This window comes from Canis lupus, chromosome 11 (genome assembly GCF_048164855.1).
Source record: "Canis lupus baileyi chromosome 11, mCanLup2.hap1, whole genome shotgun sequence".
Lineage (NCBI taxonomy): Eukaryota > Metazoa > Chordata > Mammalia > Carnivora > Canidae > Canis > Canis lupus.
In genome coordinates, this window is record NC_132848.1 from 65,605,398 (window position 1) to 65,625,397 (window position 20,000).

A 20,000-nucleotide genomic window follows, 5' to 3' on the forward strand; every position below is an offset into this window, starting at 1 on the left:
TGAAAGACACCCATGGGTGGGTAATGATCTCAGCAGCTACACTGACAGTTTCTCGTGTTCTAATTCACCTTCACAAATCCATGGCATCATTTTTTGGCTAAAGTAATGTCAGTTGGTGACATTTGCAGCAAGCATAAAAAGGACCCCCCATGGCAGCCATTTTTATTTGATTCTTAAGATCCAAAGGCTGCTGAAAGAACAATTGAATGAAGTTGAGGATTGGAGAAGCTTGATTTTCTTGTTCTCTGTGAAATGAAACTCTAGTCTTTTTCTTCCCTTTCCCCTTAAAAGCAAAAGTCTGCTAGGGGGTTGTAGCTGTGTCAAAGCCGCTGGGATGCCACTGCTGATCACTTTAATTACTACGACTAAGGAGGATAAAATTAAAAGTAGCACCATTGAAGCAGTGGAAGAAAGCTTGCCTAGATGTCGGTGAACTGTGAAATATAAAAATTGCATACCAATACATTTTTATGGAAAGGAAACAAGGAATTACATTACTTATTCTTGAAGAGTTTGTCCTTAAATTGTTCAAGTTTTACTAGTGCATCTATCTATGGCAGATTGTAGACCATTTCAGAACGATAAGGAAAACAGTAACTTGAAGACATGCTGTGAAAGGACTAAATATTTTTTCTGCTTATGTCCAAAGTGGTTAGTTCTGATCCACTTTCTATTTTTGGAAATACTTAAATTTGTTGTATTGAAATACAAGCTCTTTCCTTGCACCATAACAGGACTTTTGCCTTATGCTGAAGATGTTAGCAAAGAGAAAAGTAAAGCTTAAGAGTACTACATTCAGTACTTTTGAGAAGGGAAAGATTGGGAACCTGTTTTAAATGAATATAAACAAGTTAGTTTCTTTTCACCGCTGTGTATTCAGTAGGACAAAGGGGAATTTAACCTGATTTGTAAAATCCAAGAATAAGTAAAAAAAAAAAAAAAAAACGAATTTAAAAAAAAAAATCACAATCACAGTAGGGCCTCAGAAACATTCTCTGAACACCAGTTATGTGATAGGTAGGACCAGTGCTTTGAAATCAGGCAGTGATTTTTCATTTTTACTATGCCATTTACAAGATGTATGACCTTGGGCAGTGTATTTAAGTGAGATTTGATTTCTATCAAATCAGAGAGATAGTAGTTACTACAGAATTGTGAGCACTGAACAAGTCAACGTGTGAAAACACTGTGCACAGGGACAGAGCTAGTATTTACCAAAAAAGTTGTTACAACCTGTTTTATATAAAAAGATGTGTGTGAGGAGGGTGACCTTCCAAAAATACAGCTTTCATCAAGCCCTCCCAAAGAGTGCATCCGTCATACAAAAGCCAGATTATCCTACGTAACAGTCTAATTCCAAATAATACTGTATGGCAAAAGGTAAATGTCATCAGACTCATTCATAGAAATAGGAAGCCAACTACTTCAGTTTATTTAAGGTTATTTAGACTAGGCAGGTAAATGAAAGATACATAAATTTCCTACTGTATTGGATTTTTCAAGTGCACTTTCCTTTTTAGTGACAGCCATTTCCTAAGTGACCTTACCTATGCATCCCAGTGAAAAGATTCCTTTTTCAGCAGATAGTAAACAGATGATTTATTTACAGCTAATTTATTTTTGTCTTTTTTGAATGCAGAATGGTCAAAAAATAGCAATAACACATTTCTACTTGGATAGGTTTAAGTAAACCATTATTGTCAGAAGTACTCATCTACATATCTGAGCAGTTTGGACTGAATGCTGTACAAAAATAACCATCATCCGTACTCTCTGGTTATTTTGTTCCTTTGACATAAACAGTATGTCTCTACTGAGCAAAAGATCCATAGATTTTTGTTGTTAACTATTCTGTAAATATTACTGCAAAAATCAACTTTTTAATGGAGCTTACATATAAAAATTAAAATGAAATAGTTTTACTTATAATGAATCTGGAAATTAATACTGTCAATTAAATAAAAATTGTTGCATAATCAATTGCTATAATCACAAGCTTTTCCTTTTGACCTTAACAATTAGCTTCTATTTTTTCAGTTGGTTCTTTGTCTTAAGGGAAGTTAATGGGTAAGAAAACAAACAACGCAGATATGCCATCCCACTGGAGAGCTCTAGGCCCAAGCAAAATTGTCTCTGTGGTGTTAGGACATTAGTAGAAAAGTAAATCAAGGCAATCTGATAGGGAACTAGAATTCTGTCAATCAGGCTCAAGATTTTGTGCTGTGTCCATAAACTTTGTTTACTGTAGGGTTTTATGAGTTGTAACCTGCCCTTGCAGTCTGTTAATGAGGCTAAATCTTGCTACTTGAGAATTGAATTACAGCACACCTCTGGGCTAATGGTTATAAACAGAAAGTCCCATTAGGGCTGCATTCTGATTTGTTCATTTGCATTTTTTTCTATTGTATAGAGAACAATAACGGGTAAATAGGTACAAACAAACAATTTACATGGAAATTGATAAAGTGTCCCTAATTAGTATTTAGAGTTGGTTTTATTAATGATTGCCTGTGTTAAATTGCACTCTTGGTAAGCTCTTAGAAACATTTGCAGATGAGAGTATTATTGGAGGAGGAGAGAGACCAAGGGGACGTGGTAGCTTGTGAGAAAAAAATTAGGTTCCCATTTTGTATTTGGAAAGGTAGAATCATTTATTTCATTTTAACTCAGTTAAGATGACCCAAGACCGCTTCATCTTAGTCTGAATCACCAAATTCCAGCTCTGCAAGAAGTTATTATTCACGCAGTGAAATTCACTTAAACCTAGTTGCCTGAGGCATACCAAATAATGATTTTTATTAGTGCTCTTAACTTTTCTTAAGTTTGAAAGATGAAAGTTTAGTAAAAGCTCAATTTTCCTTAGTTGGTCGTGTAATTTGATACTTTTGGGGATCAAATATTTTCTCGGTTTAGAGCAAGGGCTCTGTCTGTAGTCCAACAGACCTGGGCTGGACTCCCGGTTCTGACATCCATTCTAGTTGTTGTGAATTTAGAACTCTAAACCTAAATGTTCTCATTGGTAAAAATCGGGATGTGAAAATTAAATGAGATCATGCATATAAAAGCTAAGAAATATCAGCAACCATTACCAGAATCACCATAATCGAGCATGTATCTCCTTTTATTCTTAGTATATTTTCCAAGTTCAGAAATATTAGTAGAGAACTGCAGATTTATGCATATTATGCTCCCATCTTCAGTCTTACCCTGCCTACTGCATACTACTCCTCTAATTACAAGTAAGGTTTTGTCTCTAAATATTGAGAGAATTTCCCTGGAATGTGGGTCTCCCTTCTTTTGCTTTTACCACAACTTCCACCCACCCCTCATGAGATGGAAACCTACCATCTCATCTTTTCCTTCCTTCTCCTCAGATTTTTAAAATAACTTTTATTTATAAAAGTAGTACACTTAGAGAAAATTAGAAAATGAAGACAAACCACAGTAAGAAAACAAAAATATCACATTTCCACACCCAGATGTTTCCATCATAACGACTTTGCGAATACCCTTCCAAGTTTTTCTCTATATATGTATATCTATATGTGTATTTATTTTGCCAAAATGAGGTTATTACTGAATAAACTTTTTTTTCCAGTCAACTTGTATTTTCCTTTCATTTAGTACTATGGTTATATTCAGATTTCTGTAATTGATGCAGCAATGTCCCTTAAAAATGGTTTGTTCAAACCACTGTCTAACCCAGGACTATACACTATATCTGGTTAGGTTTCTTTTGTTGGTGGTGGTGATGGTGATTGGTTAGTTGGTTTTTGTTGTGTGTTTGTTTTCATAACTTTCTTGTTAAAATGACCAAGTCAGTTATCCTGAATATCATACCTGAATTTATTTGGTTGCTTCCTTGCCGTGCCATTTATCATGTTTCTCTATCCTCTGTGTATATGATAAACTGAAGTTTTATTGAAAGGCCTAGTGAATTCACTTTAAACATTTGGGCTGGAATATTATTGGTGGTGTGCACTTTATGTCCTTCACATCAAAAAATTTAACATACCGTTGACCCAGCATTAATGATGCCAAGACTATTAGATTAGTGGACCCTAATCCCTGATTTAGTTCTGATCTCTCCATTTACAAGAGGTTTCTCCTTGCAACTAGGAAATAGTGGTGTTACTTAAGCATATGTTCTAATTACTATTGCTGTGTAAAAACTACCCCAAACTTAGTGGTGTAAAAAAAAAATTGTTTTTATGCTCACCGATTCTTTGGGTCAGAACTTAAGGCACAGTGGGGATGCTTTGTCTCTGTTGCGCATTTGTCTAAGGAGACTTGAATAGTTGGGGTTGACTTAAAATGGCTAAGGACTGTGGTCTTCTGAATGCCTCTTCTTTCACATGTCTGGTATGTGGGCCAAGGAGTCTCAAGGCTTAACTTGTCTGGCATGACAGCTGGGTTCCCAGAGAGTAAAAAATGCTAGAATTTCAAGAGAACTGGGCAAAAAGGGGTATGGCTTTTCCTACCTAGCTTTGGAAATCACCCACAACACTTAACTTATTCTACTGATTATAATACAAGTGCCTAAAGCTGGCCGAGATTCAAGGGGAGAGGAATTAAACTCTACCACTTGATGAGGGAATGGCAAGGTCACATCGCAGAGAACATGTGGAATGAAAAATACTGTCATGGCCATCTTTGGAAAATACAGTCTGCCACAGCATAATACAAATATCTGGTTTCCCATCAGACATTTATCAAAGAGCTTTAATAACTGTTGATAATCTATGCCAGAGTCATTCTTTTATGAATGACAAGATTATGTTTTTGTAATTTTACCTCTTAAAAATTATTATAGCTGGTATTATTGTATGACATGGCGCTTTCTCTCATTGACTAGGACTATTTAGTTACCCTAAAATTCAGAAAGACAAGATAATTGCTTGATTCTTTTCTTCTAATTGCAGATTTTCAGAGGAGTTGTTTTAAAAGCTGCCTCTAATGAATTTATACATCCTCCTACGAACTTTAAAAAAAATTTCCCTTTGTTCTTTTCCTCATTCTGTTTAATTTTTTAAACAAATCTTTTCTATTCCTATACCTAACGTGAGGCTTGAACTCACGACCCCAAGACCAAGAGTAGCATGCTCTACTGACTGAGCAAGTCAGGTGCCCCATCAAAGAACTTTCTGAATATCACAATGAATTGATAACTTTTCATTGATTTGATATGTGATTTCATTGATTCAATTCACTGCAGTCATTGTTCTTTTTAATACTGAAATTGTTGCATTTTGTCTATTAGGAGCTTTAAGCATGATGTCTCCTGGTGCATCTTATACCCTTATTTATCTACTCAAATTAATTCTCATTTCTAGTTATCTCAAAATGTATGAAAGAACTGCCTAGGTTTGAGCTCCATCAATTTGGTGTCTACCCCTGCAATCTACCCCTAGTAGGATTGCCTACCAAGTTTGATTGACCTTTTTTTTTTTTTTTAAGATTTTATTTATTTGAGAGAGAGTGAGTGAAAAAGAACACAAGCGGGGTGGGGGTGGGAGGGAGAGGCAGAGGAAGAGGGAGAAGCAGACTCCTTGCAAAGTAGGGAGCCCAACATGGGGCTCCGTCCCAGGACCATGAGATCATGACCTGAGCTGAAGGCAGATGTTTAACCGACTGAGCCACCCAGGCACCGCTTGATAGCACTTTATAATGTTCAGACTCACTAACCTCTCACATGTACTGCAGCCATTTTTCATGAAAGTCTCTTCTACTTTGATTCTCAGGATACAGCAGTGTTCTGGTTCTTCCTCTTTCTCTGTCTCCTTTTCCTCTTCTCATCTAAATGCAGATGTTTTCCATATTTTAGTCAGTAGCTCCCCTTTTTCTTTGTATCCCTTCTGGCACTTTCATATATTCCTACAATTTCAGCTCTGTACTCATAGTTTGACTTCACTTCCTAACATGAATTTCACTTTGCACCTACCTCATAACATCTTTAGTTGGATGTCCAGTTGGATGTCCAGCCAACCTCCCAAACCCAGTCTGTCTTACTCCTAACTTCCTCTCTTTTTTCTTCCTAAAGCTCCTCTTAGTTTATCTTTTAGAGCCACAGTTTTACTAGTTATCCGAGTTTAAAACTCCTGAATCAGTTTCTTTCTTCCCTCTGTATCTAATCAGTTACAAAGAATTGGTATAGGTACCAGTTCTACCTCTAATATATTCTTACACTGTCTCTTTGATTCCAGTTGCTACCATCCTACTTCTGGATCTCATTACAACTTCCTTGGGCTATTATTACAAGAGCTTCCTACCTAATCTCTTTCTAGTTTCTCTATGCCAACCTATCTTAAATACCTTTGTCATATTCATCTTTCTCAAATAACACCTCTAGTTGGTCATTCTCCCCCAACCTCCCACCAAAGACACACACATTCAAAACCAAACCTTTAGGGCAGCCCAGGTGGCTCAGCGGTTTAGCGCCGCCTTCGGCCCAGGGCGTGATCCTGGAGACCGGGGATCGAGTCCCACGTCAGGCTCCCTGCATGGAGCCTGCTTCTCCCTCTGCCTGTGTCTCCGCCTCTCTCTCTCTCAAGAATAAATAAATAAAATCTTTAAAAAAACAAAAAACAAACCTTTAACTGACCCTTGCTTTCTTTACAATAAATTACCCTGATGGACAGGGCTTCTACAGTCTTATCTGCCCAGCTTTATTTTTCTTGCCTTGTCTTTCTGTTGTTATTTTTGCCCTATGCTATGTGCTTTTTCTCCATTGTACCTCCTTGCTTCTGTGTCTGTGTATTGTTCCTACCTCCTAGTTTCCCCTACAGTGACCCACCTAACTTCTGACTACCATCTCTATTTTATATATTATTTAATATATATTTTATAAATTTTCCAGCTTACAAAGCACTTTCACATTGGATATTACAATTCATATTAATCCTTTTTAATAAGCACAAATTTTAGTTATTTAATTCTCTGTAGTTTTTAGTTACTTTAAATATTAAAAAACACATTAGATTTTCTTTTTTCTTTTTTTTTAAGATTTTATTTATTTAGTTATTTGAGAGAGCGCACACACTCTGGGAGAGTTGGGGAGAGGGGCAGAAGGAAAGGGAGAAACAGACTCCCTGCTGAACAGGGAGCCCAACATAGGCCTTGATCCCTGGACCCTAATATCATGACCTGAGCCAAAAGCAGAGGTTTAACCAGCTGAGCCACCCATGCGCCCCTTATTTTTCCTTCTTAATGTGCATTTGAGGGGAGAAGGAGTAGGAATGGGGATAGTACATCAGTTACCCAATATTCTGATTTTAAAACTACCAACAACTATAACTGGCATAACTAACATACTATCTCCATTCCACTCTAGCCTCCTTAAAATACTGTTTCTTATATTTGATCAATATGGTGTGGCAGCATTTTCTGCTACTGAAGATGTCTATTGGCCAGTGCTCTATACCTTTATTAGAAAATAGCAGGTCAGGCAGCCTGGGTGGCTCAGCGGTTTGGCGCCGCCTTCAGCCCAGGGCCTGATCCTGGAGTCCCGGGATCAAGTCCCATGTCGGACTCCCTGCGTGGTGTGTGCTTCTCCTTCTGCCTATGTCTCTGCCTCTCTCTCTCTATGTCTCTCATGAATAAATAAATAAAATCTTTTTAAAAAAAAAAAGAAAATAGCAAGTTAAATTCTATTTAAAAAACATAAGGTATTACTTGAAATTCTGTTTTTACTATTAATGACTTTTTTCAATAAACCTGATTATTTTATTAATAACAGTCCCTACTATTTTCTCAGCAATATATATTGCCAAGCATTCTTTAAAGGCTAGTTTGAATTTTTAGCAGACATTTTAATACAATAATTTGTAAATATTTTTTAAAAATCTGATTCTAAGATGTCTTTTAAAAATGGTGTGACATCCAACTGATATAGAGCATCCTATTTATAATGTGGGCCAAGCACCATGCTGTAAACCAGTTACTATCATGATGATCAGATTGAAAATGAAATTGCATTTCTGTCAATTACTGAGTTGGCAACTGTTCAATATATCTTAGCAGCAAGATGAAGAGCGACGTCGGCAGCTGAGAGAGAGAGCTCGTCAGCTAATAGCAGAAGCTCGATCTGGAGTGAAGATGTCAGAACTTCCCAGCTATGGTGAAATGGCTGCAGAAAAGTTGAAAGAAAGGTCAAAGGCATCTGGAGGTGAGTTAAAGAATCTTGTATCATATTCTACAGACAACCCAGAAATCTGCAGTGGACCTTTGGGACTTTTTATTCTCACTTCAAAATGTTGCATCAAGTATATAAAGTTTCTAACCTATTGATATGTTGCAAAAAACCTATAGGAAGCTTAATAAATAAAAAGATAATGCTTGCTGTTTTCCAAATCAACTTTTGGGCTTAATTTTTACTTTATTAGAATACGATTTAGGAAAAAATTCATACAGACTTTGTTTTATGATTCCCCCCCTTTTTTTTAAATAAATTTTTATTTATGATAGTCACACACAGAGAGAGAGGCAGAGACACAGGCAGAGGGAGAAGCAGGCTCCATGCACCCGGAGCCCAACGTGGGACTCGATCCCGGGTCTCCAGGATCACGCCCTGGGCCAAAGGCAGGCACTAAACCGCTGCGCCACCCAGGGATCCCTATGATTCCCCTTGATGCCTCATTAATTGTAGTAGGAGTGAGTAAAATGCATTCAGGTCCTCAACCTCGAGGTCATGAGACTTGTTAGTATTGAGCTTTGACACAAAAGAGTTTTGCTTAGAACTAGATCTTTAGAAAGTAGCCTTAACAGTGTTCTGGCCTCATAGCCTGATATGCAAGCATTTTGAGTAAGCCCCATATACATTTCTTCGTAGTTTCCTTATTCTGAGAAAGTCTTCTTCAGTATCTGCAGAAAGTATTCTCAGCTTGATGTTAGGATAAAGACTGTAGACTTGATTTAGAAGAATTTTGATTTTGCCTCTTAAGGCTCAATTTGGGCATCCTTAATTTGGAACTTTTTACATTTTTGTTTAAGAGGAGTACACTCAAGAGGCCTGTGAGTGGTTTTGGTTTGGTTTGGTTTGGGTTTTTTTTTTTTTTTTTAAATTTCAAAGGTGTATAACCTATTTATTTACCAAAGCATGCGAGATTCTTGTCCTGAGTTAATCTTAGAATGCTAAGATCACTCTGAAGAGTAGGCAAGTGTGGTGGACTCGAATAAGACCTTAGAGAACTGCCTTAGAGAACTGAAACAGAGGTAAGCAATTTCTAGGTCAATGGTAAGTTTCTTCAAAGTAAACTGAAACTTACTGCTGTTATTTCTAATTGATTGCTTATGTTACAAACTTACTGTTGTAGAGAATTCTAGTTAATGTCTATAGCATATAACTTTCCATCCCATAAATTTGAAAGCTGCTTTCCTAAACAGCTGTGTATCTGTCCTTCCGGTCTCCTCAGATTGTTTATACCTTCTTAAATCCTTCATCTTACTTTTCAACTCCTATCATTTGGAATTTTTATTGCAATTTCTACACTCTCCACTACAGTTTTATAGTAACATCAGTTGCTACTCATAGCTACATTTATATAATGCTATGATAATTTGCCTTCATTTACTATTAATAACAAGGTATTTCTTTGGCATCATAAAAATTCCAGCTATTCCAAGTAAGTCATAAAAATCTTTGCGTCCTTATATCTCAGAATATAGAAAAAAACTCATATTATTGACCCTCCATATAAAGCGTTCTAAAGCTACTGATGCTCCCTTCTTGTCATATCATAAACTCATAAGAAAAATTCATAAACTCATTGTAATAGTGGGATAGAGAGGCATCTAATGTCTCTTAATATTTTTTTCAATAGTGAGCAAATAATGCTATTTTAAATAAGCTATAAACTGTGGGAAGGCTAAGAATTAAAAGTCTTAATATTTTTTTTTAAGATTTTATTTATTTATTCGTGAGAGACACAGAGAGAGAGAGAGGCAGAGACACAGGCAGAGGGAGAAGCAGGCTCCACGCAGGAAGCCTGACACGGGATTCGATCCTAGGTCTCTAGGATCACACCCTGGGCTGAAGGCTGGTGCTAAACTATTGAGCCACCCAGGGATCCCCAAGTTTTAATATTAATTATTATTTATTATTATTATTTTTAGATTGGTTAATGTTAAAATGAAGTCTCAGGCAGATGTCACTGGATAACAGAAAGGCTTTATCATAGACCATGAGTGGAGCTCACTGTAGAGTCTTCACATTGGTGCTGACTGGTCTTTCAGTGCTAACTCTCTTGTTCATGTGGTCCCTCCTGATCTGTTCTTTTTTTTCATGAACGCTTCCAACTGCCTCTTTCTTTATACCTTCTCATTTTTTCTTTCTCCTCCTAGTCTAAGGTGGCACTTGATCTACTCTTTGGAAGATTCAAGCACACTGATCTTCATCTTCTCTTTCTTGTATCTATTTTTATATCTTTTTAATCTATTTTATTTTTATGGATAAACCCTGTGCCCCCATCAATCAGGTATTTGGCTTTTAATAATCAAAGCCAAGCTTTTCTTCATCTATGAAGAGTCATAGATAGAAAGGGTCATCTGTGTAATTGGTCTTATCAGTATAGTCAACCCCAGGTGAGACTAAGCCAGGACTAAACTCGGTAGAGAGACTTCATCAATGTGAAAATCCAAAGAATGCATATCTTCCCTACTTGGTAACTGGGGAACGTGAAGAGCTGATTTTGGTATCATTCAGTAATCAAACAACATAAATGAAAGCAAATGCGGATTGGATTTGTGAAGCTAGCAAAGAAGTATAGACTAGAACAGGGAAAGTCAGGTGAAATAAAGATGGGACAGGGTTCAGTAGATAACTTATCAAAACCTGAGGAGTCTAGTCTCTGTTCCCTAAAAAGATCAAAGTGACCAGGGTCCATTTCTCCTATGGGACACACTATATTTTGGATATTGAAAGCAACCATATATCAGATGGTAGGCTCTTAATCAGAGCTAAGGTTGACCTACAACAAGTAGAGTAGGCTTATTCCCTGACCTCAGTAAAGGTATATGGATCAGACTAGGTCTCCTTTGCCCTCAAGGTCTAAGCTGAAGCTGTTGAGTTTGGGAGTAGGGGAAGAGACCTTTAGGACAAGGGAGAGGATAAAATTCCTGCCTGAAATTCAACCATTATACATAGGTACTTACCTAATGAGCCATGACAGTCACCATGTTAGGTCAAGATTTAGCAAACTTCCTGAAAAGGGCAGGAGTAGATATTTTAGGTGTTGAAGGCCATATGGTTTCTGTCTAAACTACTCACTGCCGCTCTTGTAGCCTGAAAGTAGCCTTGAACATTGTGTAAATGCATAGGTCTGCTGGTTATTTACCCAAAATCTGTGGTGGGCTATATTTTGCCCCCATGGTATAGTTTGCTGACACTTGCATAGTAAATTAGAAATTCACTTGGGTTCACAAGAGTCTAATTCCTAAGGAAAAATGACATTATGAGGTTGATAAGTCAGGTGGGAAAATTAACAGATTAGTATCTATTCTTCTGTTGTCTAGTAGGAATGTTCTGAATAAGGAATTGTGTGAAAGGAAGAGGAGAGAGAAATAAGTAGGGACTAGCCTAGATGGGAGGATGAAGATGGGAAGGTTTTAGAAGCAGAGGTCCAGAGAGACAAAGGAGAGGGTGGTCAAGAGCTGAAATAATATAGCACAGCCCGAGGAATATGTTGAACATGATCTGAGACTCATTGCCTGAACCTACTTGAAAAGCTTGGTTTTTTTGTGTTCTCAAGCAGCAACCTGTCTCAGTTAGGAAAGAAAACTTAGCAAATTTGAGGTGAGGTATGTTCAGTTTCATAGCGTCTACAGGAAATACACACAAAGTATTTTTGGTCCTGTATGTAGCCATATTCAAACAACCCACTTGCACTCTATGGCAACCACAAATGGCCTAATTCTAGTGAAATAACAGAAGCATATCTGTCCAAGGAGCTATAGGCTAGCTTTTACTTGTCCTCCTTTTGACATAGTTTTAGGGCTTATGAGAGAATCAGGTGATATTGTAGCATACTGCATCTTTTCTCAATTTCTGCATCATTCAGTAGTTATATAGACCTATAATAACCTAATTTTAAAATCCTGCAACTTGTGGGTTCATTTTATTATATTGATCTTTACTTGGCAAGGTGCGAGTATTTGAGTACAGAGTTTGATATTTTCATTTTTAATTGTATGGTGTTATGGCCTGAATTTCTGCTTTGGGAATTAATAAGCTTTTATTTTGACTAAATAAATTTTTGCTAATGGCCCATGGGCACTTGGAAAGAGATATCTGTCCTGTGTTAAGATTAAATCATATCATGTATTTAGTATATGTTATATGGTATATTAAATATGGTACATATTTTCTATTATATATTTATTAGTAAGTTATCACTTTGGTTTGAGTTAGATTAGGGTAATTTAACTTTTCAGTGGACATTGTTGCCGCTTTTTGACTTAGATAAAGTAGTGTACATTGTTTTTGCATTTCAAGTGTATAAAGGAAATTTTTTTTAAAAATTTCATCCATGAGAATTTATGTGTTTATTATTCCTGTGTTATCTTTATTTCAGTTATGGCAAATAGGCTTATCAAAACTTGTTAACCAAGATATAATTTTTATTTTCAGCTTTTATTAGTAATTATATTTATATTGTGTTTTCTGTTTTGTATTTGATTTCTATAGAATAACTTTAAAAGTCATTAATTTTATTTTATTTCTTTTAAAGTCATTAATTTTATAGGGACCTTCAATGAGAATTTAAAAAATCACGATACAAGTGAGAAAATTTTTTTTCTGAATATATGTTTATGATCACCTCAGTTTCTTTTTGTAAAAATGCTTTTTTTTACTGTCACCAGATATCCTTTTTTTCCATTCAACTTATTTACAAATGAGATTTTATGACTGGCCTTATTGCTGTGCTATTTATCATACCACTGGGATTGCCATTTTGCTTATAGTGCTCCTGAGTGTCAAGTGGACTATACTGTCTCATTCCAGTGTATATCCAATCTCCTTTTACCTGTTCCTGCATATATTATATGTACCATATTTGTAAACTAGTTTCTACTGGATCTCTAGTTTACTTTCTGCCATGCTCACCTACTGAGATTTTAGTTGTTAGCCACAAAGATAGATTAGATAGATAGATAATCATAAACGTAAGATGCGATTTCTCACACAGACACACATACACTTTAGTTCTGCTAGAATGCATTTAGACTATTTCCACAGGTATTAAGAAATGTGTAACATTAACTATTGAAAAGAATTCAAGGGTTTGTTGTAAAACTGAAGTCAGTGAATGGAAAGAAAGTAGAAATCCATTCTTAAGAAGACTTGAGCTGTATAGGAGATCAATTTTTATTCTTGCCCTCCCATATAGTAATCCTTTTATCTAAGGTTAGCAATACATAAATAAACACTGAGTCAACCCGCTCAGCATTGCTGGTGAGTGGTAGTCTAAATAGAGTTCATTTCACTGGAAATAAAATGAATGGCACCCATTTAATATCACATAGGAACCCAGCACTGTATACGTGGATAATGAAAGGAAGTACAATTTTCTACATATCTCCGGAACCTGAAAGTACCCATATCTGACCACATTTCCAGACTTAGCTATTTCTTTTCATAGCAAAGCTATCATTCTAGTCAGTCAGATTGGAGGGTTAATTTTGACGTCTGCTTCACCCCTCTCCTCCTCGGTATCCCCTCTTCATCCAGCCAGTAGATTTTCAAACTACATCATACCCACTCCCAATTCTTATATACTGGGTTAGGCTCTCTGTGCTGCTTGCCTGGAGGTTATAACAGTCTCCAACCTAGATTTACTGCCTGCAGCCTTTGAGTTCTCCAGTCTGACATCTAGGTCAGCAATCTCACTCACATGAAGGATGATGTCACATGCATATTACACTCACGTGGGCGATCCTAGACCATTTTTTCTGTCACATAAGAAGGCATATCAGAATGTAAGTAAGCAAGAATGATATTTTAGGAATAATATTGAAGCCACTATAATTTTTAAAAGTCATAAAGTTCAGTGCTTATATTACTACTAATTATTTTATACGTATTTCACAACTGATTACAATAAGACACTTGGATAGAAAATTGCTTATAAAGACTATTCTTTCATATAGGCTGCTCTTAAAGAACACAGTGCTGATCATGTTAGAGTATCAGTATCTCTCCATTCCTATCAAGTAGAATTTAAACTTCCCATTCTGCCTTTCAGGCCTCTCTGCAGTTCTTTCTTTGAAGACTTACCTCCCATTATTTTCCTTCTAGTATGCTTTGAAGGTTTGTGCTCCAAAAGAACAATTCCTGGTACTATTGGCAAAGAGTAATCTTTTCATCTTTTGAATTTGCTCTGTAACTTACTTTTACCCCCAAACACTTATCTGTCCTACATAGTTACCTGAATGTATAACTTTAAGGCAGAATAAGTGTTTTATACAATTTGGTATCTCCTCAACATCTAGCAATGTTTTATAAATTGTAGATACAATGTGCAAAGTGAATGTTGAATTTTATGCTTTTACCCTAGGTTAATTATGGTCAGTAATAATCAATACAGGCTGGTTGACAGCAACAATGTATTACACTCTAAAAACTATTGATAGTAAACTATTTCTGGCAGATTAATATGAGAAGTATTCTAAACATTTAGTACTCAGGAAATACATGTCCATTCATTTGGACATGTTTACTACAAAACTGTTTAGAGAATTTTTGAGGATAATGAAGATGTAACATTTATGAAGTTAGTTGTGCTAAGCACAACTGATTAGAAAATATTTCTCAACTGATTGTACTTAAATACTGGAGCCAAGTATGATGCCTTAGCAATTTGAAAGCGTTCAGCAATGCTTCTCCCCAGGATCATTTCTAAAACTTTTTTTTCTTTGTCATGTTCTTCTAAATGGCTTATGTAGTACATGGAACATCCTCAATAAATGTAAACTGTTAGTATTAATATTAATGATCATGGTAAGTATTTACTTGGGGAGGCTCCAAATCAAACACAAAGGTATGCAGGGAAAAGGACAGATACTGAAGGATTAAGCCAAAACTATAGAACTTTGAATTTTTCAATTGCAATAATGCTAGAATACCTCATCATTAATAAAAGATGCCCAATAAAATGTTAATTGTAGAGTAGTAGGGATATTCTTCAATTCTCAGGGCTAGAGAGGTATTTCTCTAAAAGATACACTGCCTGTCAATAACAGATTTTAAAGCTAAACCTCTGACATGCAAATCCAATTATTGCTGTGCTTTTTCAAATGCACAAAATTCAAATTTACTTAACCAATATTATCACTTGGATTTAGAAAGGACAAGAGTATATAATAGAAAACTTTAATGTAAAAAACTCCATTAATTAATTGTGACCTAAAACATTTTACTAAGTGTATTAAAAAATAGCGTATAGGGGTTCCCCTGGGTGGCTCAGCGGTTTAGCACCTGCCATTGGCTTGGGGCGTGATCCTGGAGTCCCTGAATCGGGTTCCACATCGGGCTCCCTGCGTGGAGCCTGCTTCTCCCTCTGCCTGTGTCTCTGCCTCTCTCTCTCTCTCTCTCTGTCTCTCATGAAAAAAATAAATCTTTTTTAAAAATAAAATAAAATAAAAATAAAAAATAGTGTACAGCTTCCTCATTTCCATGTATTTAGTTTTGAATAGTAACAGTTTTTCCCAGTTTTCAGTCTTCCAAGATGGACTGTTCTAATTATTTCTGAACTTTCTTTTACATAAGGTACTATTTCATTCTCAATTTTTGTCTCTTAATTTATCCATAATACTTTTATGATAATAGTCATTGATAGTAGAAAAGCATTCAAGTCTTCATGCAAATGATTAAATATAACTACAAGTTTATGAACAGTGATTTATTTCTTTATATATTTATATCTAATAAATGCTAAAAATGTGAAATTTAGAACTATTACTTAATGACTTTATTGCCAAATCAACTTTATTTTTGTATGCTGTTATTAGAGATTACTTACACATTATATTTTAAAATATAGGGACTTGATGAGCTCAGTGATTCAGAGACCGTGTGTGGCAAATTGTCAAAACCTTTGTATCTGCTTTGATGTGACAGTTCATCTTTGACATGTGAATCTAAAATATAAATGTTAATCCAGTAGTGAAAAGTGACTTAAAACTGATTTCTTGCTGATCTGTGTCAGACCATATTTGAATAACTATCATTAAAATACTGGGTTTTATACTTTAGTATTTTGGATAAATGATATAAAATAGAAATAATATACTAACATCATTGCTACATGTTCCTACAGATGAAAATGATAATATTGAGATAGATACTAACGAGGAGATTCCTGAAGGCTTTGTTGTAGGAGGTGGAGATGAACTTACTAACTTAGAAAATGACCTTGATACTCCCGGTAATTTCAAATTATAAATATTTTGCATCCTGCTGCATGGCAAATTTTATCATCATATTTTTATTATTATCTCATTAATAATGATAAACTCTTTGTGTAGTTTTATTACATCTTATACCCTCACAAATCATTTAGCTAAATCCACTTTCCATCAATTTTGTTATTTTGTTTTAGATTTCATGTTAAAATTAGCAATAAAACTGGAATAATAAATTGTACTTTGTATACTAAAGTTTATTTTTATATTTTATAGTACATGAGATAATTTATAAGCATTCAAAACTTGATTTCCCATCTCAGCCTGAATATTTTAATGTCATAAGGTAAAGATGTAATACCTATGGAATATTTGAGATGTAAATGTCAACCATGGATCATATTTTGGTTTAGAATTGATAGTCTTAGTTGTAATATTATTTTGTAAATTTTGTGCTTACTTTAAATATTTATATAATGCTAATAAATTAATTTCTACCATTCAATAAGTAATTACAGTAAGACATTTTGAAAACTACTTATGGACTGCTACTAAATTAATTTCATATCTTATGTCAATAAATAATCACTAAGTGATTGTGTAAAATATAAAGATACTTATGGTTTATGAGATGAGTGTTCTAATGCATTGCTTCTATAGTCAACATCAGATAGCAATCCAAAGCTTTGTATACATGAGAGGTTCCATAAATGCTCTTTGAACTGAATTCTTAGAGGAATAAAAAGTGTTTGACCATCTCTCTAGACTTAAAGATGAGGAAGCGAAGTCCCTAATATATTTATCTTTTTCTGTAAAAAGCCAAAGGTAGTGAGTACAGGTAGATATTCTTCTTCCCAACCCTGGCATGTCCCTTCAATGCTAACCTGCTTTGTTTCTTCTTCCTCTGTTTGAAATCATGCTGTTATTTCTCCAAGAAACAATCAACCAGAGTCTTTCTGACTAAGGAGCACCCAAGAAAAACTAAGGAGCACCCAAGAAAACCCATGCCCTTTCTTAGTAGGCCCCTTCATGGTCTAGTGTCAAACTATACTTTTACTAAATAGAAGTCCATGTATTTATAATTGTACGAATCCAGGAGAAGGCTGGGATTTAAGGAACATTTTTAAATGTTTAACCCAAAATTAGGACTACCTTTTTCTTTTAAAATATAGTAGAACTTGGTAAGTTTGTTTTTTTCTTTTTGAAAGAGATTTTTGTTTTTACTTATCCACCTGTTTACCACAACCACCACCGAAAGCTCTGTCAGAAACCACTAACCCCCCTTTACTGCTGAGGGTATCCATAAGTACAGAATTAAAGCCTTAAGATGCAATTTATGGGCATATAAAATCACTGATAGTAAATGGTATATATTTTCTGATTTTGCAGTAGATTACAAAGACAGAAAAATTAGCCATTTTTTAGGTAAGGTGAGGGACGTTTTCTGGTTTTAGTTGTAGCAAGTTGGTGGAATACTTTAAAGGTTGGTTAATATTAAGGCTAGGGGCACCTGCCTGGTTCAGTCAGTGGAGCATGCGACTCTTAATCTCTGGGTCATGAGTTTGAGCCCTACATTGGGTGTAGTGATGACTTATAAATAAAACAAATTTTTTTGAAAATGAAAGAGCCACTCTCAATACTTATGTTCACTTAAAAAAAAAAAATGTTAGGACTAACAGGCTTATTAACTCTTGTCTTTTTTAAAAAACTCTCCTACTTCATGTATGCCAAACAAGAAAACACATCTCAGCCCTCCTGTTTTTGGAGTTAACTAATATATTGTTTGTAACTCTCAAGCATGCCGATAAGTATTGGCATGTGCATAGGATAGACTTTGCAATCCAGAGTATAGGTTTATTTCATGGCAATAATAGGAATGCGAACTGGAATCTGGAAGCACATAACATGTATTATGATTTTTAGCCTTTCTTTATTTTCCCCAAAATTCTTTTTTTAATATGTATATAAAAGTCATAATGTTTTAATAATAAATTGTTTAATCTTTATCTTGATTTGACCATAGTTCATCAGATATTGTTTAAAAGAGAAGCCTAGCAATATAAACTGACCAATTTGCATGAAAGTAATGATAATAGCATTTATTAAGAGTCTTATAATTAGAAAACTTATTAATCTTTATGAAAAATATCATTCACCAAATGGTTGGCATGTCTTTTACAACCATTTTATTAAAGAGTTGCTTTGAGTGAATTTGTTTAAATGGAATTGTTTCCATTTGTTTCTGAATTATTTTATTATTAAAGATTAACATACTTGCTGAAAATAATTTGAAATTATTTATTTTAAAAGTTATAGCTGTATTTTATTTATTTTAAATTTCTATTCATATTTAATACATTAATACTTAAAACACTGGATTCTAACGATGTGTACATGACTGAGATAATATTAAGGACTTGTTTTAATATGGTATTATGTGTATAAATTTAATATGCCAGAAGAATTGAAACTCAAATAATATAACAATAAAATGTATTGCCTCTTTTAAATATCTACTTTGTAGATAGCTCGTTTAATTATGTATAACCCATGCAGTTACTTAAATAAATGTATACATCTAATACAGGCCTAGGTTTTCAGGTAAGCATAGCCACTATTAAATATAAAGTGTAACTGAATGGTCTTAAGTTATATTGACTATATTCTTTAAGGGAACTGATAAGGGGGAAAATACATATGTTTATGTGTATGTGTGTATATATACAAAGAATATAGATCTAGAGAATAGAGACTGGATCTTAATTGTTCCTACCACAAAAAAGAAATGATAAATGTAATAGAGATGTTAATTAATGCTGTGATGGTAATAGTATTGCATTATATAAATGTATCAAAGCAGCACATTGTACACGTTAAACTTACACAATGGTACATATCAATTATATCTCAATAAAAAATGATATAGGGACACCTGAGTGATTTACTCAGTTAAGTGTCTGACTCTTGATTTTGGCCTGGGTCATGATCTCAGGATCATGAGATCAAGCCCCGTGTCAGTCTCTGTGCTCAGTGGGGAGTCTGCTTGGAGACATGAGCTCTCTCTCAAAAATAAAAAATAAATACATTTTTTTAAAAAGTGTTAAAAAAAAGAATATAGTTAACATACCTAAAGATTCAGTTATACTATAGTTATATAGTGTGTATTACAGTTTATATATATATATGAAGAGTTCTACATATGTCAGGTCTGATAATGTTATTTCACAAGCCTAATTAATGTTTTTCTTTAAAATATAGTAATATTTTTATGATGTCCCCTAAATTGATAGCCTGCTCATCTTAATGTATCTCAGTCATTCATGGTGTTTGTGTATTTAACAGAACAAAACACTAAATTGGTAGACTTGAAGCTAAAGAAGCTCCTAGAAGCTCAGCCACAGGTGGCAAATTCACTCTCCAGTGCTGCACAGAAAGCTATAACTGAGAGCTCGGAACAAGATATTAAGGTAAATCTTACTTGTTTAAAATATATGACTCTATTTGCATATTCTAACTTCCTTTTATAATCCTAAGATTAAGATATATATTTTTTTATTGACTAATCAATTAAGTAGCAGTATGGTAATCAGTATTCATATGCTGTT

General features: G+C 34.8%; 1 protein-coding gene across 21 annotated transcripts in view; it reads left to right on the plus strand.

The window, feature by feature from the left end:
- EHBP1 (EH domain binding protein 1) overlaps positions 1-20,000 on the plus strand; it is a 345,688-nt gene that overhangs the window by 277,175 nt on the left and 48,513 nt on the right. For 13 of the 21 annotated variants that reach the window (XM_072768534.1, XM_072768540.1, XM_072768538.1 and 10 more), the window contains 3 exons: positions 8,017-8,164; positions 16,311-16,418; positions 19,738-19,862. In XM_072768534.1, coding sequence (XP_072624635.1) covers positions 8,017-8,164; positions 16,311-16,418; positions 19,738-19,862 — 381 coding nt within the window. The remainder of the gene's footprint in view (positions 1-8,016; positions 8,165-16,310; positions 16,419-19,737; positions 19,863-20,000) is intronic. The other 8 variants (XM_072768544.1, XM_072768548.1, XM_072768549.1 and 5 more) reach the window with 3 other exon arrangements.